Below are 25421 nucleotides of genomic sequence, written 5' to 3'. Positions count from 1 at the left end.
TACCAAGGTGAAAACAGAGTTCTATAAAGCTCAAAACCCTGGCAAGTGTCTAATCCTTTCTCACTTGATACAAAAATAGTCAATGGATTATATTTATGGTGCATTCTTTTTTGCCGTTATTACTGTTTGCTTTGATTGAACTTTCCTTATTATTGTTTGGTTTGGAAGATCTTTGCTATATGTTTGTTCTTGAAGCTTACTTGCATCTGATTCCTGATTAATAATATGATTGTCGACTTTTATGTACTTGTGATCTTTCATGAACAATCTCTCTTAATAATGACTCACTCATATTCAAATGACTTAGATAGATGCTATTAGTGTTCTTGTTTTCTCTAGTAAGTATTTGAGATGTGAAGGAGTTTACTGGTGGTCGGTCTATATTTATATGAGGAAGTCTTTTGGTCGGCACGAACTGATGATGTTCTCTCTAATAAGTCTGTGGCAGACTGGCAAAGCTATCGAGATTATTGGCCAAAGATTTTTTTTTTATGTTTTTTGACAAACATTCTAACAAAGAAACTTGTTATTGCTTTTGGGTAAGTTTTTGAACAATTGAATAAGCATATTGTCTTCGAATATTTTTTCTTTTTTCTTTTTTGAAATGAGGATCCGAACTCTTGTCATTAAGATGGTATACATCATTTTATCACTTAATTAGTGGTTCGGGTGTTCAAATATCTATTCGTATGATTTAGTACACATTTAATTTTTTATCTTGACATATTGCAAAAAATGATAGAAAGTTTGGAGTAAAGGAAATGTATAGATGATCATGTGGCAGAGATAGGCAGTTGCCTTGGCAGTAGCAAAAAATCATAAGATAGAGAGATTTTGATGTAGAGTTCACTGTTCAGTGCATGAATCTATATTTAATAATACTAATACACTGTACATGTAAAGGTAGTAGTAGTACATCTCCCACTCCTACCCAATCTCTCTATAATCTTACACGTCACTCGCTTTGGCCATCAACCTCATAACTCATGACCTTTTACTGCCACGTCACACCCTCAATATTTATTTCCCCCTCTCTCTAGGAACCTTGTCTCTGTCTAATTGTCTCTCTCTAGACTTGTCCATGGAAATGGAATAAGCCATTTCCTCGTTTCACATAAAGGAGAAAGACAAGAAATTAAAAACAGAATAAATTCGCAGTATTATTTTTTTTTGGACAACTACATTGATTCTGTTTTGTGTCATAGCATAGAATTACACAACTTTTTCGAGTATCATTTCTTTTTTTTTTGGAAGTTTCCGCATTGATTGATAGTAATAATGCACAATTTTTTAGATTCATATCAAATATTTAAAGAGGAAATTGGTATGGTATTACGAAAGATTGCAAAAAAATATAATGATGGACAATATAATGATGTTGCGTACGGGGTTCTCTTCTATGTAATAAAATTCAATAAATAAATAAATAAGTGCTTATCCATTGTGGACACGTGTATGTTGGAGTCCTCTATGGATTCTTTGGACTATTAACACACTTTTGAGGGTTCCCTCTTCTTGCCTTTTTTTTCTTCTTTCTCCTTCGCCTTCCTCATCCATGCATGCTGTTCTATTTATTTATTTATTTTTTTGGTTACTAATTCAACGCATTGATTGTTGAAGCTTGTTTGAGAAAAACAAACTTATTGAAGGGAGAGAGATATCTGGAGCTGAGAAAAGCCAAGGAGGGTAGGTGGTGACTTTTTCACTTTTGGGAGGTTATTAGGTTAAGGTAGTTAATTTCAAGAGCCTGGAATGGGTTCCCTCAAATCCAGGGAAACCCATTTTTGTTGAGTTTTCCGCTTGGTTGTCTCTGGGTTTCTCTATTTAGTTTGTCTGAGATTGGACAACATTTGATACCCATATCTTGCACTTGTGATTCTTATACATAGTTTATTGGAGCTTATAAAAGGATTGGTCAGAAGGTAGTGGAAAAGAAGATTGTGTCTTCTCTGTCTGTTGTTGTAAGATGGAGAATAGAAGAGTCCAGTGTTGAAATTAATGTATTAAATAGAGCCTGTCTGCATTTCTTTTTTGCCAAATTGGATCTATGTATGCTTGATTCTCTTACATAAGCAGTCATATTAAATCCATTTCAATTGTCCTTTCATTCTTTTTGTTCCTGGAATTTTCTCTTAGTATCTTCAATTTGATTACTTAGGCCTCATAACTGGGTTCTTGAATCAGAATCCATTATTTCTTAGACCAAATTATATAGAGTAGTATATTCATAGCTTTAGAGGGTTTGTTAAGGCTTTGCCTTATCGGCTCTAGGCAAGTAGATTTAATGGAAGAGAGATCAACAGCAGTTACTTGTCCAATTAGACTAAGTGATATTTCTGGGTATAAAAGGGTTTCAAACAGGGCAATCTTGTTTCGGAACCTTGCAGGGCAGCCAAATCCGCCTTATGAGTCCATTTCCTGCAAATGTAAAGGTGATGGTAGAATATCAATATCTGCTGATGAAGGGAAAGATAGAGGAGGAGCCATTTTGTCTGATATGGTCACTGAAGATGAGAAGAGACTTGGTAAAACCAGTAGTCTAGGAAGCAATACTACTTTTTATGTTTCTAGTGAGCCTCCTAACACAAATTTCAGAGAACCAGTTGTTGAGTTAGAGCCTTTGAAAGATATAATTGCAGTTTCTGCAGATGTTGAGGATAGCAATGGCTTTGATGAGTCTGATTTGAAACCATCTTCTATGCTTCAAGCAAAGAAGATCGGTAGAAATGGCGGCCTGAGTGTTTTTGAATTGGATAGTGTAGCCCTTTGGGGGTGCATTTCAATATGCGGAAGAAGATCAGAGATGGAAGATGCTGCTGCGGCCGTCCCACAATTTTTGCAGATACCTGCTGATATGCTAATGGATGATCATGTTCTCAATGGGATGAAATGGGATTCAAGTAAGTTACCTTCCCAGTTCTTTGCTGTTTATGATGGACATGGAGGATGTCAGGTATGCTAAATTCATTTCTCCTTTTGCAAACTAAACTGAATACACATGTTATTTGAAACAAAAGTTAAATGATCCAAGAAGGAATCTCATTGAACAAGGCATAATTTTCACAGGTTGCTAATTATTGTCGTGAACGACTGCATTTGGCTTTGGCGGAGGAGATAGAACTGGGAAAAACGAGCTCGTGTGATGGAACAATCAAGCACAATTGGCAGGAGCAGTGGAGGAAAGCCTTCTCTAGATGCTTTCTGAAAGTTGATGTCGAGGTTGGCGCTCCTAGAGGCATAGATGGAAGCAAGACTGATGGCTGTGAGGCTAATCTTAAACCTGTAGCTCCCGAAACTGTCGGTTCTACAGCAGTAGTGGCCATCATTTGTCCAACCTACATCATAGTTGCAAACTGTGGAGATTCAAGAGCAGTCTTGTGTCGTGGAAAAACACCTTTACCGCTATCAATTGACCACAAAGTAAGGCGTATCTTTCCTACGTTCCAGTCTTTTCCTAGGACTTGCAGTAACTGACAGGTTGGTTCAGGGAGTTTGATCTTTATCATTATTATTTTTTATAGCCAGATAGAGAGGATGAACTTGCAAGAATCGAGGCCACAGGAGGAAAGGTCATACGATGGAATGGATCTCGTGTATTCGGAGTCCTTGCGATGTCAAGGTCTATTGGTATGTCTCTGATTTGTCATTTTTGTAGCCTTTTTGTATTGGGGGGTTGATTTGTTCAGAAATTATAGAATGTCTGATAACATCATTCCACCCACATTAGGGTTACGTACCAATGATACGAAAATAACTCCATGGAAAGACTGGAGTTACCAGTAATGCAACCATAAGCCTTCAAGATGAACTAAAATGAGAGCACCAAGTGATTCCCTAATCCTTTACTGATTGATGTCCAATCTGAGCCCCAATGTTTCTCATTTTCTTTGCTATCTTCAGGGGATAGGTACTTGAAACCATGGATCATACCACATCCAGAGGTGATGTTTGTTCATCGAGAAAAACAGGATGAGTGCCTTATTCTAGCCAGCGACGGTTTATGGGATGTTGTGACGAACGAGCAGGCCAGTGACATTGCCCGGAGGAGAATCCTTCTTTGGCACAAAAAGAATGGTGATTCCCCTTCCCCCACCGCAGAAAGGGACGAGGGAACTGATCCTGCAGCTCAAGCTGCAGCAGAGTACCTCTCGAGGCTTGCTCTCCAAAGAGGAAGCAAAGACAATATCACTGTAATTGTGGTGGACTTGAAAGCTCAAAGAAAGTTCAAGAAAAAAAACTAACAGTTAGACAATCTAACTATAATCTTTTTACAGCCAGTTGGTTTTTCACCTGGCAAATGATGATACCATTACAGCATCAAATACTTAAATCTTCAGTATGTTGTTGAAGTAAATTCTTCATTTTTATAAAGTGTTTTTCACTTACCTTCAACTCTCAGAGTTTATTATATGTTGTCTACAAGGAACTCCACAGAAGCAAAATCCCTGTAAACAAGTGGAACTAAGATCAATGATAGGTAAGATCAAAGAGCACAATCAATCGGTTTCATCATGAGCAGAGTCGGATCAGTTTTATCATCAGGACGGGAAAAAAAGAAGGCCAAGGACTGACTGCCCATCTGTGGCTGCACCCAGACCTGATCATCAGCTTTGATTTAATCAGTGTTCTTTTTCTTTGCCATATTGCAGAACTAATGGCAAGAATTACTAATTTATCATCACCATAGTGGAAGATTCAGAGTCTGAACATATAAGCCACAAATACAAACAATGGTGGGTCAAAGCACGCTTGATAAATAACTGCTAGATTCTATCCTCATGAAGCTAATAATGGACGAGTTGAGTCCATAACTCACATACATACATGACTTAAAAGGTTGCGAGAGGAGAGCCTACATTGGTGAAGTAAGATGAGAGATCTATATGCAAGTCTTCATACATACTTAGGAATTGATGATTCTGGTATTTTCAAAGAACAAAAAAATTTCCATCAGAACATAATTTGATAATACTGGTCAGAAAAAGTATTGAAAGAAGCACGTAGATGTAGCATACCAGAAGTTCCTGTGCTGGCAGTCTATCTTTTGGGTCTTTCTGCACACTGAATCAGACAAAAAAGACCCAGAATAAAGTTAGTAACCTAAGGAAGAGAGTTGTATAAGATCTTGAGCAACTGTAACTGTCGAGAGAAAAGTTCAAACGGTACACCCCTAAAATAATGACAGCATATAATGAACTGGTGGCACTGAAGTAGAATATTTTCCATCAAATGGAAAATCGAGTTTCATTTATGGATGAAGAAGACAGTTGAGCACAGAGAGATGATATTATAATGCAACAACAGAAACAACGGAGGACAGACATCTTTATGAATTCCAAGGATGGGGCAGCATTAGTTCTACAAATAATCTTTCTCATCATTTAGTAGTATTAGACAAATATATAATCCTTACCATGCGGATATGAATGAGCAGAACTCCTGAGAAAATTGGTTGGAAGGTGCAGAAGGTGGTGGGTGCTCAACAACGGCTTCCATAAGTTCATAAAAATTATTCCATCCTTCATCTTGCTCTGGGGGTGTATATGGGAACTTCCCTGTTGCACACTCGAGCAATAGTAACCCCAAACTCCATATGTCACTTTTGTAGCCATAGTTTTCTCCAATAATTCTCTCGGGCTACAGAATACAGTAATCATGAACTAGTTTCAAACTATGACAGACAAGGGTTGCATAGAAAAATTATATTATACTTTTACCCAGCATATATAGTTCCAATCACTTACAGACATATAGTTGTACGTCCCTACAAAGGTATTTGCCTGCCCTGAGGTACTTGTCAACACTGCACTCACTCCAAAATCAGTAATTTTGACTTCCCCTCTATGATTTATTAGTATATTAGAAGGTTTTAGGTCCCTATGGATAATGTGCTTTTCATGATGAAGATAAAGCAAACCCATAAGCACCTGCATTAATGGGATTAATGAAAAAATTGATGGTGAAGTTTTGGGAAAAACCGGTGCTCAAAGCAGAATATATTTCACAGACAATCTTCCATAAACTCCACCTGTTTACAGATAGCGGCAAGATATGGTTCTGGAATTGTCTTGACTTTTTTCAGAAAATCTGCGAGAGATCCACCATCCATATACTCTAAGATAATAGAAATGGTACCATTATCGTAGAAAGACTGGTAACAAACAACAACAAATGGACATTGTGATGATTGGTTGATCTTCAATTCCTGAGCAATCTGCTTGCGAGTGGATTCCTCAATGCTCATTTGGATTACCTGAGTATGAACAACATATCAAAGGGTGACCACCAAAGCCACGAATAATGACAACTACACGTGAACTTTTAGACACCTTAATTTCTTGATAAGTCAATTGACATAAATTCTACCCCAAACCAACAGTTGAAATTTGATAAAAAGATTATAATAATCTATAACTTCTAAAGTAATCCTTGGTTTTAATGCATCACTTTTTGCAACAATATCAGTCCTTATCAACTCCTTTGATTCACAAGAAGAAAAATAATACCTCCAGCTTGGCCTTTCAAAGACTGTATCAAAAGGTGTAGCACTACACTGGATAGCCATTTCCAGCTAAAGAAAAAATGTTGGTTTGCAGACTGAATTATGATAAGAAAATATGATGGAGAGACAGCAGAACCTTACATGTTCTCTCACCAGCTTAAAGGGTCAAATTACCAACTTAAGACTCCTTGAAGATCAACACATACTCAAAATTTAGAAGTGAATCCAACAGATAATTTGACATAATTTAGCGGGAAACTCCATATTGCTTAATGGAATCACTGTGAAAATATTCACTAAGACAGTAGAGAAATGCCATGTGGATATTGTTTAGTAAAAAGACACAAGAAGCATAACTTACACACTCTGTCCAGAACCGCTGGATGTGCTTGAAAGGATTTAGAGACAATGCATAATGAGCAAATAAAGCAAGTTGAATGGCATAATACCTTTAATGCGAAAAACTGGCCTGTCCATTTATGTTGCACCAATTGCACAACTCCACCATTTCCCTTCCCAATGACTTTGATTGTGTCTACATCTGCTAAGGTAAGTTGGTTATCTGATGCCCGAATAGGAGGAGGCTGAACAGATGCCCATATGCACATACAGATCACCCATTAAATTCTTGAATGGCGGAGATGGTTTGACATCATGATTAAATCATAATCCTTAATGGCATCAAAAATATAGAAATAAACATTTAACACTCATAATCAGTTCACAGTTTCCTTTGCAGTCAATTGTTGAACACTAAAAGGAATGATAAGTACATAGTATAGCTAAAACACACATGATTCCAGCACCATGAGACACCAATTCAAATACCAACCGACATGCCGTTCATTCCAGAGGTTCAACCTCAAAAGACATATGATATAGGTGAATAAAACATTCCAAATGATATAAGAAAAATGAAAGCAGCTAACTGTGTATTTGGTAGGAAAAGCTCAGTGGATGTTAATCTCTCAGAATCCCAGAGTCCATAAAATTTAAAATGCAGAAAAAATTTAACAAACTGAACTTTAAATTAGAAAATCATGAGCAAGCCACCACCTAATTTTTTGAGTTCTTAATCTTATGGTCTCTGCCCATCCACTTTAAGTAATAATTAAATAGAGAACAATACCAAAACTAAAATAAAAAATTTCTCAATTAGAAAAATTGGGAAGAGACGATGAAAAATCTTCTGTCACAAACTGAGATTTCAAGTATTTGAGATCCCTAGCAGAAAAATAAGAGAAGAACGAAATAGCACGCAGAGATCAAACAAAGTAAAGTAACTTACAGCATCGGTTTCAGTCTGAGAAATAATTCGAACTCCATCCCTATTAACGAGCAGATCACCATCCCTAAACGTACCGCTTTGGGTCCTGCGGCAAATCCAGAACCAAATTAAGCCAAAAAGAAAAGCAGAACACACATTTGTACGCAAAATGTTGAAGAGAGAAGGAATTACAGGAACTTAGCGAAGGAGGCCTCGTCGGGAGAAGGAAGAGAAAGCTTGAGATTAAGAGTAGAGTTTAAATTTCCCTTCACCATGATTGATGGTTGATTATACGCAGACAGCAGAGTCGCTGCGAAGCTATAGGGAAAATAACAAGTCTAGTTGTCTGTCTGGTATTTAATGAACAACAAAAAATTGGCATAATAAGGTGGACTAAGACCAGTCACCATTGAAGAAACTATGAAGAAGATGACACTTTTTGTTTCTTTTTTTACCCCGCGCCTTTTCTTTTTTCTATTTTTTTACTTTGTATTTTTTCACTATTTCTCTTGCTGTCCTAAACAGTAGTATTTCTTTTAAAAAAATCACATCCTTTACTAATAATTAATTATCTTTATTCAGCACATTAATTAAGTACATCTTAAATTTTTGTAGAATTCTTATATCTTCTTATGTCAAATTTTCAATAACTGAAGTCTTAACTATGCGTTGACTTTAGAAATTTTGTTTGAATAAAACTTTGCACGGAGAAATTATAGTTGACCTCTAAAACTTCAGAAAGTAAACATAGGAGATATCATAAAACAATTTCACTTTGTGCTTAGGTTGATGATTAAGCAAACAATTTGTAATAGTTTGCAATAACTCTTCTTTATAAAAAAAAAAATAATCAAGTTATGGGATTTATGACTTTTTTTCATTTTATCCCAAGTTTTGACCGGATTTACATGAGTGATTGATTCAATGTTTTTTCCAGGAGCTTTATTACTTTTATCACGTTAAAAAATTAACTACTAATCATGGCTTTGTACTTTATCGTTTAACAAGGGGCATCTTCAGTCCAAAACTCCTACTGGATCTTGCAACGCTTTTCCTCTTTTAGTTACATCCACCGCGAGACTAGAGAGGATAACTAACAAGTCACATCTTCCCAATCAACAACGAATTAGAACTGGAAATTCAAGATTTACGACTAACAACATTTTCCCGAGTCCCCACACACCATAAACATATGTTAGGATCTCTAGAGACTTTTGACACAACTCCATAAAGAGACTAAATCAGAGCTTTTGACTGCCTGAATCTGACACATAACTAGGGACTTCAATATATCTACCAACTATCAATCTTGATGTTTTCACAGAGAAGAAAAATAAATGAACCAGGCCAAGATTTACTACTACTACCGACTGAATTCCTTCTGTCAAAGTACACCTCAAAACGTTCTATGACGCAGGGTAAAAATAAAAAAATAAAAAATAAAAAAAGAGGCAAACGTCACATCTTAAAAAAGATAAGGGATCAGGGCTTTCAGCACTACCTACCTACAATCATCTCTGCGTTTCTACATTGGTTCCTTGTTTTCATGGCTGGAAAAGTCAAATAAAAGCGCACTAGATGTATTTCCAGCCCATTAGCAACCATATGAGTGTCACACCCACATCTCTCTGTCGCTGTAACAAGCAACAAGCAGCCCTTACAGTAAACATCAACTAACTTAGCTGCATCTAGTTGCCAGAGCCCCCACATCATTCAATAACCGCCTAATGGCTAGTACTACAAAAAAATATTAAACCCGCCTTTACTCTGCACATCGATTTGAAAAAGAGCAAAACGATACCTACATTTGGAAGAAGACTATTTTAAGCCTCGAACATCAGTACATGGCAAGAGGAGGCTCCATGCAATCCTTCACAAGTTCTGAGTAACCTAGAATGAACACTATGTATTCACAACCTCAACAGCTTTGCAATATTCTTGCAGGAAAGAGTTATTGTTTCCTAAAACTCGATTATTTGATATAAAGACATAATGTAAAGTAGCATATAGGCTATAGCAGAACAAATTTAAGGAAAAGGGTGATGGGGAGCTGGGATGAGAGATGCAGAATAACACACCTGCACCATGCACCGCACCATCACTCCTTGGCCTTCAGAGGAAGCAGGAACATCTGTAGTGAAATTCTACTAAATGCATTTTACTCGGATTTCGCAAAAAATAAGATCTAAGCAAAATCAATTCCTTAAATACCAAAAGACAACGCGCCGACCTCTAAATATAAGAAGTTTAGTATCTTCCCCACCAGCTCCATTACCATAGGGAATCATCAGAAACTACAGCAAGTAGAAGCGAGCCACAGAACCCAGGAACAAATTCTCCCACAGGAGCTCATCCAGGATTTCAACAGCAAGAAAGTTAAATGATGCGGATTTCCAAACATGAATATTCAGCATGCTTTCAATTATTATTTCATTTTTAGTAAATTGATATATGACTAGACAAGCACAACCTCTGCATAGAGTTCGTTGGGTTATGTGCCACGTTAGAGGGTTTGGGTTTCAAAAATAAGGTTTTTAGATTAAGAATCAATTCTAAAAGCTGGATTCAAGACGAATAAAAGTTGAAACCACACTTTTAGGAAATGGTTTAGATCATAAGATTTTGTTTTCAGACTCTTCTTCGCATGGCAAGAAAAAGTAAAACTCTGAATGACTCATCTAATTAGGACTTTTTTGGGTGATGTACCGACCTAAAGGATGACAAAAAGGCCTACAAAGGTCTATATATAAAAACCCCACCAGAATAATATGAATAACCAAATACCCTTCGTGGCCTGAATTTGGTAACGGAAACTGGAAAGTCCGAAAATAATTAGAATTTAGAAGCAACTGACTAGTATAAAATTTCATGGAATAAGCTGCTCGCACCAACAACTATGTACAGTAGGGAAGATAATCACCTTGTAATTGAACTTAAAGTAAAACTCAAAAAAAGACATTTCTTCCCTTCCATTCTGCAAGGTAGAAGCATCAGTCTTGTTACGAGGACTGCAGAACTTGATAGAAGTGACTGTGAATAAAGTTTCTAAGGGTAGGCACTAGAGTTTTTCCCACCAAAAGAAAAGATAAGTGACTGTAGTCTTATTTCATCCCCGGTGGACAAAATTCCTGTATGAAAAAAGATTCCAGAGGATAAAAAGAAAATATGCGGTGAATTTTCAAAGGATGGATATATTCAAATATCAATTTAAAAGTTCCAAGCTCAAACCAGGAACATAAAAATTCATACAGCCACAACATTACAATCCATCAGTATCAATCAACTCCAACAGGCATGGTATATTCAAGTGTCTGTCCCAAATAGACAAGTAAAGTCTCTCTATATCTTACATGTTTGATTTCTCAGTTGAGAACATTTACCCCAAATACACTATTTGCTCTGCTTGCACATACTTACCTTAGAACCAACTTTATTACAATGATCAAGTCTATTTCAAGAGTCAATAATGTTGAAGGAAAACTTGGATAGCAGCTGTGGGACTCCTGATATTACCGATCCATATGTCTGCAAAAAAATAATAATAATGCATTGGAACAGTCTGTAACAACTAACACAATCAAATTCCTGACGTTCGGACATCAAGCAGATTGAATCAGCTCCTTGTTTTGAGATGACATTTTGTTGCCTAACTTGCTAACAAAGTATAAAGACATCACCAAATTTTACTAAGAAAACAGGAAAAGGAATGATCTAATAGAATGTCAGGAGGTATCTAAAACAAAGAGAAAGGAAAACCATTAGAGATATGATGGTAATTATCTAGATCTCATGCAACATTAAAGCACATTGGACTAATTCTGTCTCCGCAGATGTCCAAATAACCATCACTATTAGGTAAACCTAGCAACAGGATATACCTTGTGATTTTCATGAATCTGGCACAATGGAACAGCAAGCAACTTTTGGGTTTTTGGCACAATGAATTTTCGACTCTCAGGCAACTTTACCAGGAAGAGTTTCGTGCACTCCTGTACGATGAGAAAAGCATGTGAGGAATTTATGCTAGCAAAAGGTAAAGCAACTATTTCAGTATAGCTACAACCTTAGGACTTCTTAAATTAGGAGGCAGGTATGGATACAGCAAAGTTTCATAGTCAGCCCTCCACCACATACCAAGACATTCCCCCACCTACACAACAACAATGAGAAAACCTTCACAGGTGCAATAATTATAAATAATAAAAACACACACACACACACACACACACACCCCATACATACATGCATAGATTTGCACACACACGCATATAGGAATTAACTACCTCCCAATCAAGACCACTACCATCTTCACCGACAGAAAGCTTTCTTGACAATTTGCGTCTCAGTCCGTCAATATCTGGAAAATCAACACAATCATAATAAATGCATAGAATACACCCTGAATTGAAAAACAAATTCCGAATCAGTAACTGATATACAGGATAAGATAATTTATTTACCTGATTCACCTGGTCTCAAACGACCACCAGGAAGCTTAAAGATGGAATTTCTCACTTGTAACAGCAACAGATGCGGATGCTTAAACAACTCGACCTGTTAAGGATGCGCCACTTTACTTTATTGTAGAGTTGTCTCACTTGAAAATCTTACAGCAATTATCCGTTATTATATTTCCACATCTTCAAATTTTTGCTAAAAGCTAATTGAGAATTTGGTTGAAAATTTGCATTGAGTTGTTTGATCACCAATCTTTAAATTGACGTCCAAATTAAACAGGATACATTACCAAGATTAAACTGTGTATTGAATAATTTGATCGTAATCTCTCTGAATCCAGAAATAGGAAACATTGATAGCTAAACCTAATTGCACCAACTCATCAAAGAACAAAAACGCAATATATAACGAATCACAGTATAACACGAGAATTACAATATAAGACAACCAAACACAAAATATTTTCAAACTAAAATCAGAAGACTAACCAGCATAACTGCTTCCACACAAGTCCTCAATCCATGAGCATCATGGCTAGCAATAAAAAAAAGTGGCAATCAACTGATATTAAATCTTGAAAAGTAAGAATATGACTAATAAACCAAAAACTAATTTGAACAAAAGTTATAGAGAGTACTTCAATTTCAATCTCCGAACTCGATCAGCCAAGGTCTCCTCCTTGAAAGGGAGAGCCTCTTTGGATCCAAAATAGTAACAACTGAGCGGATATATGTCTATCACGCTCACACTGCTTTGAGGACGATGATCGAGGCCATTTTCATGATTAGCAATACTGTTGCTGTGGTTTACCATGACAGGCACAGCCATCGCAGACTCATCTGCCATCTCCAAGCACTCCGATAACACTCGGTTCGGGAACAACGGAGAGCGGGACTTGAAATAGTGCGAGGAAGAGAGTGGTAGAAGAGCATAGAATATAAGGGGAAAAAAAAAAGTAAAGTGGATGACGTCTTTTAACGAATAGTATCCTGCGTAATTTAAGTATTTAAACGTCTCGAACGTGGCGATGCAGAGGAACCCGTGTAATTACATGAATGAGGAGGATCCCGTGTAAGCCGGTGATTTGTCCAACACAATTACACAAGTATGAAATCCACTGGCTTAGTCTGTTCGGGACTCTCCAATCCACTTTCTGTTGGGTTTCCGTGCCTTTGTCCAGGCCCATTTTTAAAAGCCTGTCAACTTGAATGGCCCATTTTTAAAAGCCCAATAACTTGAATTGTCAAGTCTAATAGTCTAATAGAGGAAAGTAGGGAACGATGGACACCCACCACGATTGACCAAAACCGCGTGCTTGGACCATACAAAATCAGTCGTAAAATGGTGGTGGTGTTAGGTGTACTTCAATCTTGTTAGGAGAGAATAAAAACACTCTTTTCATGGGTTGACGTTTTTTTAAATAAATTATGTTTTATTATCTCTTCAATAACATTGATTTATTTTTATACATATCAAAATGATATCGTCCATTCTGGATCAAAAACTCGCGCGAATTTTTTCTCCTAAGACTTGAGTCGTATCCGAAGTACTTAATCCTATAAAATAAATCATTTGCATGGAGAGATGTTCGATTTTTTACTTATATATCCACTCATATGAGTTATGTCAATCGAATTATAAGTCTTCACTCGTAGATCAGTCGTTTAACTCTTACCAAGCAATAGTGGTTTGGGTATTCAATTTTGGCTGCAATAATTTGTTTGATGTGATAATGAATGCCATAACTTCCAAGGCTTTAAAAATAAGGGTATATTCGAAAGTATAATAAAAAAAAATAAGGGTATAGTTTTCAATTATTGCCGGCAATTGACACCCTACCGGACACAAGTAAGAGCGAGGGCATCATCGTCTTTTTATTAAATCTAGAGTTTATAAAAAAAAAATCGAATTATTAGAAACGAAATTTAAATAATAAAAAAAAAACACTGTTCGTTTACAATTCAAAGCAAGAGACAAAAGGAGAGTCCATACCGTTCGGTTTCCAGACGATGAACGTTGAAGGAGGACTTAACTTGCCATGTAAAACACTTGTCTTGTATACAAACCTTTGTTTGCTCTTTCTCTGATCTAAAGCTGCATTCCTAAGCCCTGGTTTCACTCTTCAATTTCTTCTCCAACCAGGCAAGTTTGCTCTCCTTCTTGTAATTTTTTTTCCTGTTGTTTTGTTGATTTTCATATTCGGTACCTGTTTTCGCAATCTATGGATACTTTTAAGTCTAGATAGAATTCGAGAAACCTGGGGTTGATTGTTTATCTTGAATTCTGATACCTGTTTCAGATGACTGGTTATTTATGTGCTGATGAATTTTGCTCTTGAAAAGGGAAATTCGAGTTTGGATTCTTGGTATACGGCTTGGTTTCAATGGAAGCGTTTATTTTTTATAGATAAATAGATGTTATCAAGAGCAATGAGTTTCGTTTGTAGGCGGAATTTACAGATTTAAGAGGATATTCAAGGGGAAAAAATAGTCAAAAGTACAGGTTTTGCTTATGTTTCTTTAAGACGTACGTTTCAGATGGTTGGTTAGGCATTCTGATGCTCATGTATTTTTCTTGTTTTTTCATCTCTCTCAAAAATTTTGGAATCTACTGGACACTTTTTGCCATGAAACAAAATTCAAATATACTGTTCTGTCTTGAATTTTTGGTACAGGTCTTTGAGGGCAGAAACAAATATAAGATTCTCCCCCTACCGAGTACGTCTAGCCCGGTTCACATGGATCAGAGTATGCATCTTTTCTTTGAGTATTTATGTCTCCCCACTTCTGTGTGGATAGTTTCATGTCAGTAATCATTCAATAATGCTTGGAATGAGAACAACCCTTTATCCCAAAAGTTTGGAGTCGGCTACATGAGTCTATGAGAAAATCGAATTCAGTACGTGTATTCATTTCCGACATTCATTTCTATATATATTTTCATCAACTCCTATCGAATTTATACCATTTCTTAAGACCACAAAAGTTGCATGACCAAAAAAAAAAAGAGTTATTGCTGTTAAGTTATGTTCCACTTGCCATTCAACACTTGTTTCTCTGATATTCGGGAATGGTCATCTGATAATCCATCTGTATGAAATAGACAGTAGTTGTTTTGAATTCAGGAGTATTCTAAACATACAATAATGATGAGGCAGTTATCTGTACATACAATGGCACGGGACAGGTGCTTGAAAGAGTTTCTATGGATGTTGACTCTCAACCATCAGGTGATACAACTATCAAATTAGCTAATATGATGCATGAATTCTTGGTTTCACAGATGTTGGTCCTGATCCTGAGTACAATGAAGGATTGAGAAGCGGCCTAGAGTTGGTGAAATCAGGGTCTGATAAGCATCTTGACCTTCTGAGGCCATCTGCAAGATATTCTTCATTATTCAAAGGTACTATTTTCATTAACACAGTGTGTATTTAACATGTGCTTTTGGCACTCATCCATGCGGAAAATATTTGTCACATTTAGTTTCTTGTTTCCATCCAAATTGTGTATGCAGCCATCAGAGTCATTTCTAGAATAATATTGAGATATGAGCCAGTCAGAAAATGTGTTAATATCCTCACAATCATTCCACCAAGACACGAGGGTTTTCATAGGAACTTGTAGGAGTTTGATGCTCCTTGTTTTAATGCTTGTCTCATGAGAATCTAGGTTCTCCTTTCCCTTCCTCCACTTATCTACAAAAAGAATCAAATTCCATTCTCTCCCCTTCTCATAATTGATACCGATCATCGAAAGAAAAGTTTATGTAGACTGTTAAATCCTGTTTTAACTACGGCATTTATCGCATCATTTGTCTGTTAATTTCAGTATGTAGGATGTACGTAGACCTTGGACACTTGGTTGTTTCAAATTCTCGTTGATGAAACAAAATATGTGGAAAACTACTTGGTTTATTTATTTTACAATTGAATGACATTTTTTTTAATCTCAATAGGGCAAGCAACAGATCATGAAAGGGGCAAGTATACCCTTATTAGGGATCCGGAGGACTTCCAAGCTGGGATTTATGACAAACCTCTTCCATGCTTTGGTTGTGGAATTGGATGGTTTTCGTGAGTAGCTTCTAATCTTCTCTTCCCACACCACACCCTGATCCTAGTTCCTACTGATGTTTGGATCCTTTGTTTGTTGTAGTTTTTACCCTGACTCTTTTCATGTTATGTTTGCCTCTATTGTTGCAGTTTTCTTTTAGGATTTGCATTTCCTCTTATGTGGTATTATGCTACTATTCTTTATTTTGGAAATTACTACCGCAAGGATCCTAGGGAACGAGCAGGCCTTGCTGCCTCTGCAATTGCTGTAAGTATTTTCTCAATAGTCAATCCTGATCCTGTCACCAGAATTTAGCTTTTATTCTTGCTATTAGGGCTACCAGATTGCTTACTTGGATATAATTGTCAATGCAGGCAATGGCGTGTTCGGTTGCATTGTTGATCATAGTAGTCTGCTATTACAACGTTGGCTGATCAATTTACAATGCTCCATTTTCAAGATGACTCTTCTTGCATTTGGTAGATAGATAGTTTGGGCAGGAAGGCAGGAAGAAAATGTGGAGGCAAATGGATTTCCTAGCCATTCAACAAGCTTACAAACTAGTGAAACTACACAGGAAGTTGAATTTCCAGTCCTCTCTTTATGAAGAGATATAGAGGAGAAATTGTTTTGTGAACATAAATTTCTACACGTTTCCATAGTATTTATTATAAGATAGGAAGTTGTGGTTGCTTGTAAAGAAAGTACTTGAACCGCATGGCATAATCAAGTCATCATCCATGATGAATAGATATACAGCAACTGTACTCTGTGTTTTTATACTTCTTTTTCTTGGTCCAAATATAGTCGATTGAAACTGCACTTCTCCATCGCGCTTATGCTTTCTCTGTGGCAAGTTGTAACTCTGCCCCCTGGCCTGGTTCCGCCAGGCTTAGTCCAATCATAACAAGCATAATTAGTGTTTGAGTGAGATGATAAAGTAAAAATGGACTAGCGCTTCCGGACAGCTAAACATTGTTTTCTTACATGACCATAACATTATCAATGTCTACAAATATAATGATAGAAATGAAATTCCAAGTGAAAAAAAATTGTCTACCAATATAAAACAAAGAAGCGTGATCAACAGAAGATCCGACAAGAAGCAGGGTTCAAGGTCCAGCTATAAAATGAATGGGGTCTTCAATCATTGTAAACACCAATAAAAGGAAGTAGAAATGCTATCTAACTCGAACAAAAATGATTCCCGCATTTGAGAGCTATCAACTATGCGCCCCGCACAACTCTTCATTCTTTACTAGGTGCTCCACTTCAAATGGTACACCTCCTCGTTTTTATGCTTTGACTGCCAGACGTACATACTCGTTATCTACTATAAATTTGGAGCTAGAGCTCATCTGTCCAAAGTAGAAGGAAAAATATCAAGTTTATGATGTAACCGGTTTGGCTGAAAAAAAGGATAATAATATTAAGGATAAATATTTGGATAATTCCCTGTGTCAAATGCTCACCTTTTGCTCAAGTTTTTCCATGAGTTGTGCTTCGTCATCTGTGATGCCAGATTCCCGAAGACTCCTCAGAACATGTTTTCTTAGTTTCCTCATCTTCAGAACTCCATTCGAATCCTAACAAACCAGTAATGATTCTTTTTATAAGTTTCATGTTAGCCACCATGCTTAAAGAGGAAATAATTTATCTCATCAATGCTAACCATAAATGAGAGCAAATAAAAATGTTCACGTACGGATTTCAAAGCTGAAGTGATCAACTTTTTCCACTTTATTTTCTTCTTGTTTTCTTCCTTGAAAGAGCTGGATATATTTGCCTTTTCAACTTGAATCACCTCCCCATTGCCTACTTCACCTGAACTATCATCTCCAGATTTTTCTGCAGCACCATTTCTCTGAATTGCATCAAGTTTTCTCTTTTTCTTTGATGGAGCGTCTCCATCATGAACTTCATGATCAATACACACAGCTCCAGCTGTAACTGGAGTTTTCTGTCCCTCAACTTGTTTATCGGGGGGTGGTGCACTCTTCAGAGTGTTTTCAGCTGGAACATTTGTATCTGGAGCAAATACATCCTGTTTGGGCTGTTTAGCAGCATGAAAAGCCCGTGCCTTTGCTCTGTGCTTCTTTCCATCAGCGTGAAGAAGTAAGGTCTGCCTACTAGTAGCTTGAGTATTACACAGGCTGCAAATACATATATTTATACAGAGTGTAACCACTTTAATTCTAATCATGAGCAGGGAAAAATAAAGTTAACCCCCCCTCCCCCACCCAAAAAAAAAAGACCCCAGAAGCTACCGTTCTTCACTGTATATGAATATCAATAAACCATCCTATAAGGCTATACTTCCAAATTTTCCCAGCAACAAATCACCACGTAGGAAATATTACAGAATAGTATTTAAAATTAATTTCATGACAGGATCTTGAACATATGCCAACCATCATTCATATCCTAGTTATCCTTTCATCGATGTAGAATTAAAATGTGCATAGGCCCAGAATGCCATATGATACATTGATGTCTAAACTATTACTTATGAAATAAGCAGAATAAGTATTCAGAATGTTTAAACAACAGGGACATACCTACAGAACCATGGCGGTCGCTCAGATAACCCAACATGAATATCAACATCTGATTGCTGCTTCGCATCAGCTTTGGGCTTAGCAGTCACACCATTTGAGGTTTTCCCATCACCTTTTGGACCATATTTCTCCTATATTAGAAGGAAATGATACTTCTCAGTCAGAAGCAATGAAACAGGATGCTGAGAAACACAGCTAACATACAGGGAAAAAAAAAACCCTGAAGAAGTTAATTTTTCCTTGTTCAAAGAAACAAAAAAGGACTCGAAGCAGGATTCATTGAAGGATGCAAATCCAAGAAAGTTCACCTAATATTTCTAGAAGTTCCTCCCTCACTCTCAAAAGTCATGAATTAATTAACATCAGCATTGTATCTGGTGTGATGATTTAAAATTTTCAGGCATCGAGTTCAAATAGTAATAGCCAATTTCACTGGATAAACAAGTCAATAAGCATTCAAACAAAAATTAAAGAAAAAGAATCAAATAACGAATATCAAGCTGAATCAGATAGCATGAATAGAATATAAGACCAATCTGAGAAGTCAGAAACACACCGCCTCTGTAATGCACTGTGTGTGGCCCTGAACGTTTTGCTGATCGAATGTCACCCCACAATCAATGCACGAAAACTGAAGAATCGAAACGAAAGTTGAATTAGACTTCAAACAAACAAATAAAGACCGATAGGGTTAAAAAATCGAAGGAAGACCTTGAAGGCAGAGCAAATCCTGAAGTGATTAGGCAACTTTGGCTTCTTGAGGTTCTCGCCACAGTCTTCACACTGAAACCACACCATTTCCCTCTATACTCTGTGTTTCCAACAAGAGTACGAGAGACCGGCCTACGGGGTGATGAACTTGATCGAAGAGGCAAATTGGGGGTTTAGGGTTTTGTCCTCCAGAACTGATCGAAACGCACCGTTTTAGGGTTCTGTCACTAAAAAGTCTAAAACAATGGATTTCTTTAGCTAAAATGCAATCAGCTCCCCCTTCATTATTGCACCCAACAAAAACCCCTGAACTTTGGAAACGTTTCAATTAACACCTTCATGGTTTGGCAATGAAGCAAAACCCTGAACTTTCAAAACTTTTCAATTAACACGTTTGAGTCTCCTCTAATGTGAAATTTTTTTTTCATGTGGATGCTAGTTGTTAAAGGACAAACCCCTTGGCCACTCCCCCAAACGGTCCCTTAAATTATATAAGCATATATACACCTTTTTTATAAACATATATATATATGAGGAATTTTTCTCTACACATTTAAAGTGTGAATTTAAAATGTAAATTACTTTTTAAAAGTGTGGATGAGTTAAATAACAAGTGAGGCCCAGTACTTTGAGTCTCACATGTTTCAAATCAATGATGAAAACATATATTCACATTTTAAGTGCTCATAGGAGAATTATTATTATTATATACACAAAAAATCTCATATGTGAACAATTAGTATGACCCAAAAGTGTGAACACGAAATCTAATGGTGATAATAAAACACAACAAAAATGATGATCGCACATTTGTTGTGGAACCCTCCACGTCTATAATTGAAAAATAAATTCAATTAATTGGTTCACATTTATGATTTACAAAAGATAATTTATGTCGGTGTGTATAAGAAAACAAGCCCCACGAGTGCCCCCACTCAAGGTCGCATCAACCATAAAGCACACATGACACAACCACAACACCAATCAAATTACACAGACTGTGAGTTTTGCTCTGCTGGCTTAACTAGGAATGTTGCATCTTAAAGGACAATAATATTTGAGGCCCTCCAAGGTTTTCAAAATTGTGTGGGGACATTAACAATTCTTGAGTGCTATATATATATATGTATATTTATGTATATACTTCAAATTCCACCTTTTCAACCACAGCAATGCCTAGCTGTGGAGTGGGGTCCCATATATTTGCCATGATTTTGATCGACTAGCTTAATTGTCACGCATGATTCACTTTTTCCACCCCAAAATAATTTTCCACATGCGTACTAAAGAGCTGTTGGAGATAAAAAGGCATAATAATCTAGTAATCTACCATATGTTTTTAGGGTTCGTGAGTAAAAAGCTTTAAAGTCTAATTTGAATCCGACGATAGATATTAATAGATGATTTAAAAAAAGAAACTTATCTTTGATTCTTTATACTAACCATTTATGGCACTCCCTCGATCTCATCAGATAACGAAAACATGTAATTGTCAAAAGTTAGAGGTTATAGTCTCTTTATTTCTTTTATTTTTTTTGGTGCACCACGTCTAGCAAGTCTCAAACCACTATCCATTTTGAATAGGTACTGAATAAATTCATCGAGCATGCATATTAACCTACAAATTATCATGATAAAAGAGTACGAAGGACGAACGTGCATTTTTTACTACCAGGTCAACATCATCGCCAGATTACAGTCTCTTGCATTTATACATGCATATCACCAATTCCATCTACATCATACTTTTGATGAAATGGGCCTAAAAGTGGTTATGGTGTGGTGACTCTTCTTTTAAGAATTTTCTATGGGTACCGCAAACACATCATCAAGAGTTTGATGTCTTAACGAACGGCTTAAACTCATTTATCGTGATAATTAAAAAATAATTATAAATAATATTTACTATTGATTAATATTTGGGTGGTTCCACTCTGTCTTAATATATCATCAAATTATCCATTCCCTGGTTGTTATATATTCAACCATGTAATTGATAATTATAAGTTCTAACTCCATCAATAGTGATTGTGAATAGTTTGAATACATAAAAAGCACGCGATGACCTAAAGTTATAATTTTTTAATCGAGAATTACCAATCCAACACACCCATTGGACAATTAAAAATTTTCCGTCATCAAAAAAGTAAGTCCCGCCTCCTTTTGGAAATTGATATTATAAGTTCTAACTCAATCAATAGTGATTGTGAATAGTTTAAAGGCATAAAAAACACACGATGGCCTAAAATTATTATTTTTTAATCGAGAATTACCAATCCAACATATCCATTGGACAATTAAAAAATTTCCACCATCAAAAAAACATAAGTCTCACCTCCTTCCGACAATCATGAGTTCGAATCCCATGTGTTACGGGCTTTGCATAAAATTATAGCAAACAGTTAACCGAACCGAACCGAATCGAACCGAACCATATGCTATGCTATTGAGAGAAATGTTACCCCTGCACACCCTTTTTCAGTTGATATAAAGAAAATTGAATTTTAAACTTGCTTTTTGGGTATTGAAGGACAAAATGGAAGCTAAAGCCTAAAGGTATGTGTTTGGTATTATTATTATAAAGGAAATTATTACAATCATTACATACACACTCCAATTATATAGAAACAGATAAAGGTGGTCCTTTTGTACTTACTTCTCGTATGGACTACACATGACCATTTAGTATACAATATACATTGCTTCTAGTGGGCAAACCCCAACAAGCAACACCAATAGGACCCATCTAAATTATTTAATAATTATTTTTGGACTAATCTTTTTAATTTGGACAAAGAGATATGCTTTGGAAGATCTTTCAAGGAACTTTCTATTTTGTCATGTTTCTTGGGCATGATTACTTGCTCTACCAACTCTATGTTCACAAATATAAGCCTTCATTTTTTTAAGGAACAAAAAAAATCTTGAACTTATTCAATCAATAAGATTAGTGTACATATCAAATAGTATATGTTGGTGAGTACCCAATTTTTGGGTAATCTTGTTATTAAATTTAGCATTGATTAGTAGGCCATAGCAATGCCTATCTCACTACAATACATAATGATTTTTAAAAAGAAAAAATGGGTCTATATGTCGGATTATTCTCAATGTAATCATAAGAAGCTAATTTTTAAGGAATTTTAGACCAAGCTTCAGATAAATTTTAATTGTCGATATATTTCTTGCTAGAAATATCTTTGAGTGGTTTCATCCATGAAATCCATTACAAATCACTTTATTTATATTAATTTGTAAATTTTGAATTTAGGTGTTTGAATACTTATTAAAATACTTTCCCTCCTTTTTTTCTGGGAAATTATTAAATTATTAATTAAAGTATTAAACTGGCCCACTTCATCACTTTTTTGTTCAATTACATTAAAAAAAAGTAAAAAACAGCTGAAAATTGGTGTAAAACCCTAATTATTTCACTTAATTAGCATTTAAAATGACATTATTAAAATAATATAAACAAAAATGTTAGGGAGTCCACTAAATGAGATCTCAGTGATCACATTAATTCATCTGATATTTTGATTGATGTGATTATAGGGGTTCACAAAAATTAATTATTGTATCAAAGGATGACATATCAATCACGGGATGACTGGGATTATGGATCCCTATCACTTTGGAGTCTAAAACTACACCAGCTCTCTCTCTCTCTCCAACGCCAAGGCACTCAAAAGCCTTATAACAAGCAACCTGCAAAAACACTTGCTTTGAAAGACAAGAAAAGCCATATATATAGAGACCCCCTAACTACCTCCTCCTCTTAACAGCTCAGCCTCCCAAACCTCCATGCCTCGCCGTCACTACTCGCCGGCGGCTTCGCTTCTTCCTCTGCCACTTCTTATCATTCTCTTGCCTACAATTGCTTTGATTCTTTTACTCTCTCTTCTGTTCTTCTCATCTCATGTTCTTCGTCCAAATTCAGTAAAGAAGGGTTGGGACTCACTCAATGTGTTATTAGTATTGGTTGCTGTTCTTTGTGGCATTTTCGCTAGAAGAAACGAAGATGAACCCACCGTCGATGAAGGTAATACGTCGTCGTCGTCGTCGTACTCGATTGATCAAAAGACGACACGAAATTCGGTTATGAATGACTGGATTGGTGATCGGTACTATAATACAAGACCCGGAACCGGTACTGGTACAGGTCGGTTGAAGAGGAACAGTAGCTCGTATCCGGATCTGAGACAAGAATCGGCTTGGGAAACCAGTGATAACCAGTTCAGGTTCTTTGATGACTTCGATTTAAGTAAATATCGGTCACCGGAGGAGGATAGTTTAAATTTTCATTCCCATCGGAGACAGGGAAGTGAAATTCAAGACGGGCTTAAGGATATTCCAGTGGATACTTTTGTGCTTCGTTCTTCTACTTCTAAACCGTCGCCGTCGAAGGCTCCAGCGCCGCCGCCACCACCACCTCCTCCGCCGCCACCGTCTGCAAGACATCAGAAGCAGAGAAGAGCTAATACGTCTATTGGCCAAAGACGGAAGGTTGAGAATGCGGGTGATCAATGTGATGCCAGATTGGAGGAGATCAAATCTCCACCACCAACGCCACCTCCGCCACCGCCTCGGCCACCACCACCAGTTGCGACTCTTAAAACAGAGCAGAAGTACTCGAAAAGTGGACGGAAAATGAGTAATGCAAGGAAGGAGATAAAGATGGCTTTGGCTTCACTTTACAGTCAAACAAAGGGGAAGAAGAAGCTGAAAAGAAAAAGCCCATCGGATGATTATTCCAATCACGCTCCAGAAGAGCCAGCTTATTCCACAAGACCGCCACCATCGCCTCCACCTCCGCCCCCTCCGCCACCACCTCCGCCATCAATCTTTCATAATCTATTCAGAAAAGGCAGCAAAAGTAAGAGAATTCACTCTTTCTCTGCACCACCACCACCGCCGCCTCCACCTCCACGGTCGTCAAAACCTAAGAGCCAAACTCGGACGCCACCACCACCACCGAAGGCTCCACCAACTCTTCCACCGGAATCATCCCGTCGGCGATCTACCGGCTCAACCGGGCGGCCTCCATTGCCAACAAGGACCGACCAGTTCTATGATGAAACAGTGAATAACGGAGGACAGTCTCCGTTAATTCCGATGCCGCCTCCGCCTCCACCTTTCGAAATGCCAAAAACAAAATTCGTTATTCGTGGGGGTTTTGTTAGGGTACAGAGCACTCACAGCTCAAGGTGTAGCTCTCCCGAGTTGGACGATCTTGATGTCTCATCTAGTAACGGAAACCCCGATACGGTCAACGAAAGCGATCGAATGACAGCGTCCGCCTTCTGTCCGAGCCCTGATGTGAATGTTAAAGCTGATACCTTCATTGCTAGGCTGAGAGATGGGTGGAGACTCGAGAAGATGAATTCCGTGAAGGAGAACCGCAATTTGGGCCGTGGACCAGGCCCAGACCCAGGCCCATCAATGCATTGGTAGAAAGTTAAAGAGTGCAGCACTACATGTTTTCTGAACTTTGAAGGTTTGATAATTAGAATAGAAAAAAGTATAGATGAAATGGGGGCCTCAAGACTTGCTTTTTTTTCAATCACTCTTGGGGGTCCTAGTAGAGGATGTGAAGTTTGAACATGTTTTTGATAAAGCTATAGTGGGTGAGTAGGTGTGATTGTGTGCCATAATTTTGTTGATGGCAATTAGGCTCCTGGACCCTGGTGGTGTTTTTGGTTCACCTTGTGGAGTCACCTGATTACTGATGGTATTGCAATTTGATGTTTAAGAGTTTGGAAAGGTTTGTTGTTTGAATGAGTTTGGGCTCCAATTATGCGTTTTTTACTTGTCAAAGCTTATATATGTTTGAGAAATTATCCCAAATTGCACTTCTAATCTGTTTGAAG

The 25421-nt window shown here is 37.1% G+C and overlaps 6 protein-coding genes across 8 annotated transcripts; 3 read left to right on the top strand and 3 right to left on the bottom strand.

Moving 5' to 3' along the window:
• Window positions 1-48: 48 nt before the first annotated feature.
• LOC119997203 (protein phosphatase 2C 77) lies at window positions 49-4392 on the top strand. Of its 3 annotated transcripts, none has more exons than XM_038844071.1 (5): window positions 49-2570; window positions 2649-2953; window positions 3067-3420; window positions 3522-3627; window positions 3901-4241. In XM_038844071.1, the coding sequence occupies exons 1-5, from the start codon at window positions 2285-2287 to the stop codon at window positions 4239-4241; spliced, it is 1392 nt and encodes a 463-aa protein (XP_038699999.1). In that variant the 5' UTR covers window positions 49-2284. The 3 variants fall into 3 exon arrangements, with proteins under 3 accessions (XP_038699999.1, XP_038699998.1, XP_038699997.1); XM_038844070.1 differs by having other exon boundaries at window positions 2640-2953; XM_038844069.1 differs by having other exon boundaries at window positions 49-2953; window positions 3901-4392.
• A 224-nt stretch (window positions 4393-4616) lies between these two features.
• LOC119997204 (mitogen-activated protein kinase kinase 2-like) lies at window positions 4617-8218 on the bottom strand. The gene is made up of 8 exons (XM_038844072.1): window positions 7962-8218; window positions 7791-7875; window positions 6952-7086; window positions 6029-6253; window positions 5745-5927; window positions 5414-5637; window positions 5016-5061; window positions 4617-4919 (listed from the first exon to the last, which is right to left on the bottom strand). Exons 1-8 carry the CDS (start codon window positions 8042-8044, stop codon window positions 4830-4832), a joined length of 1071 nt encoding a protein of 356 aa, XP_038700000.1. The 5' UTR covers window positions 8045-8218; the 3' UTR covers window positions 4617-4829.
• Window positions 8219-10935: 2717 nt separating this feature from the next.
• On the bottom strand, window positions 10936-13185 carry LOC119997205 (pre-mRNA cleavage factor Im 25 kDa subunit 1-like). Its single transcript, XM_038844073.1, has 7 exons — window positions 12865-13185; window positions 12716-12761; window positions 12230-12323; window positions 12053-12126; window positions 11833-11919; window positions 11648-11758; window positions 10936-11294 (listed from the first exon to the last, which is right to left on the bottom strand). The coding sequence occupies exons 1-7, from the start codon at window positions 13071-13073 to the stop codon at window positions 11223-11225; spliced, it is 693 nt and encodes a 230-aa protein (XP_038700001.1). The 5' UTR covers window positions 13074-13185; the 3' UTR covers window positions 10936-11222.
• Window positions 13186-14167: 982 nt separating this feature from the next.
• On the top strand, window positions 14168-17104 carry LOC119996391. The gene is made up of 6 exons (XM_038843000.1): window positions 14168-14369; window positions 14902-14974; window positions 15510-15632; window positions 16185-16302; window positions 16432-16549; window positions 16657-17104. Exons 2-6 carry the CDS (start codon window positions 14965-14967, stop codon window positions 16714-16716), a joined length of 429 nt encoding a protein of 142 aa, XP_038698928.1. The 5' UTR covers window positions 14168-14369; window positions 14902-14964; the 3' UTR covers window positions 16717-17104.
• Window positions 17105-17218: 114 nt separating this feature from the next.
• LOC119997399 (UBP1-associated proteins 1C) lies at window positions 17219-19736 on the bottom strand. Its single transcript, XM_038844385.1, has 6 exons — window positions 19552-19736; window positions 19397-19471; window positions 18841-18971; window positions 17988-18435; window positions 17755-17868; window positions 17219-17640 (listed from the first exon to the last, which is right to left on the bottom strand). The coding sequence occupies exons 1-6, from the start codon at window positions 19636-19638 to the stop codon at window positions 17578-17580; spliced, it is 918 nt and encodes a 305-aa protein (XP_038700313.1). The 5' UTR covers window positions 19639-19736; the 3' UTR covers window positions 17219-17577.
• Window positions 19737-23355: 3619 nt separating this feature from the next.
• On the top strand, window positions 23356-25005 carry LOC119996795 (serine/arginine repetitive matrix protein 1). Its single transcript, XM_038843592.1, has one exon. It carries the CDS (start codon window positions 23356-23358, stop codon window positions 25003-25005), a length of 1650 nt encoding a protein of 549 aa, XP_038699520.1.
• Window positions 25006-25421: the final 416 nt, after the last annotated feature.

Source organism: Tripterygium wilfordii, chromosome 4 (assembly GCF_013401445.1).
Source record: "Tripterygium wilfordii isolate XIE 37 chromosome 4, ASM1340144v1, whole genome shotgun sequence".
Classification (NCBI taxonomy): Eukaryota; Viridiplantae; Streptophyta; class Magnoliopsida; order Celastrales; family Celastraceae; genus Tripterygium; species Tripterygium wilfordii.
Note: the sequence above shows the minus strand (reverse complement) of the source record. Positions and strands in the feature narration are given on the sequence as shown.

Bases quoted from the DNA above. Each gene is read 5' to 3' on its own strand.
- LOC119997203 (XM_038844069.1), top strand. From the start codon at position 2,285: ATGGAAGAGAGATCAACAGCAGTTACTTGTCCAATTAGACTAAGTGAT. The intron at 3,421-3,521 runs GTAAGGCGTATC...TATTTTTTATAG, and splicing joins CGCTATCAATTGACCACAAA to CCAGATAGAGAGGATGAACT. The intron at 3,628-3,900 runs GTATGTCTCTGA...TGCTATCTTCAG, and splicing joins TGCGATGTCAAGGTCTATTG to GGGATAGGTACTTGAAACCA.
- LOC119997204 (XM_038844072.1), bottom strand. From the start codon at position 8,044: ATGGTGAAGGGAAATTTAAACTCTACTCTTAATCTCAAGCTTTCTCTT. The intron at 5,928-6,028 runs GTGGAGTTTATG...CCATTAATGCAG, and splicing joins TTGCCGCTATCTGTAAACAG to GTGCTTATGGGTTTGCTTTA. The intron at 5,638-5,744 runs GTAAGTGATTGG...TGTATTCTGTAG, and splicing joins GGACGTACAACTATATGTCT to CCCGAGAGAATTATTGGAGA.
- LOC119997205 (XM_038844073.1), bottom strand. From the start codon at position 13,073: ATGGCAGATGAGTCTGCGATGGCTGTGCCTGTCATGGTAAACCACAGC. The intron at 12,324-12,715 runs GTTAGTCTTCTG...CATCCTTAACAG, and splicing joins GTGTGGAAGCAGTTATGCTG to GTCGAGTTGTTTAAGCATCC. The intron at 12,127-12,229 runs GTAAATAAATTA...TTGATTTTCCAG, and splicing joins TTTGAGACCAGGTGAATCAG to ATATTGACGGACTGAGACGC.
- LOC119996391 (XM_038843000.1), top strand. The intron at 16,303-16,431 runs GTGAGTAGCTTC...CTATTGTTGCAG, and splicing joins TGTGGAATTGGATGGTTTTC to TTTTCTTTTAGGATTTGCAT. The intron at 16,550-16,656 runs GTAAGTATTTTC...TTGTCAATGCAG, and splicing joins TTGCTGCCTCTGCAATTGCT to GCAATGGCGTGTTCGGTTGC.
- LOC119997399 (XM_038844385.1), bottom strand. From the start codon at position 19,638: ATGGTGTGGTTTCAGTGTGAAGACTGTGGCGAGAACCTCAAGAAGCCA. The intron at 18,436-18,840 runs GTATGTCCCTGT...ATGTATTTGCAG, and splicing joins CGACCGCCATGGTTCTGTAG to CCTGTGTAATACTCAAGCTA. The intron at 17,869-17,987 runs GTACGTGAACAT...CTGGTTTGTTAG, and splicing joins TCACTTCAGCTTTGAAATCC to GATTCGAATGGAGTTCTGAA.
- LOC119996795 (XM_038843592.1), top strand. From the start codon at position 23,356: ATGCCTCGCCGTCACTACTCGCCGGCGGCTTCGCTTCTTCCTCTGCCA.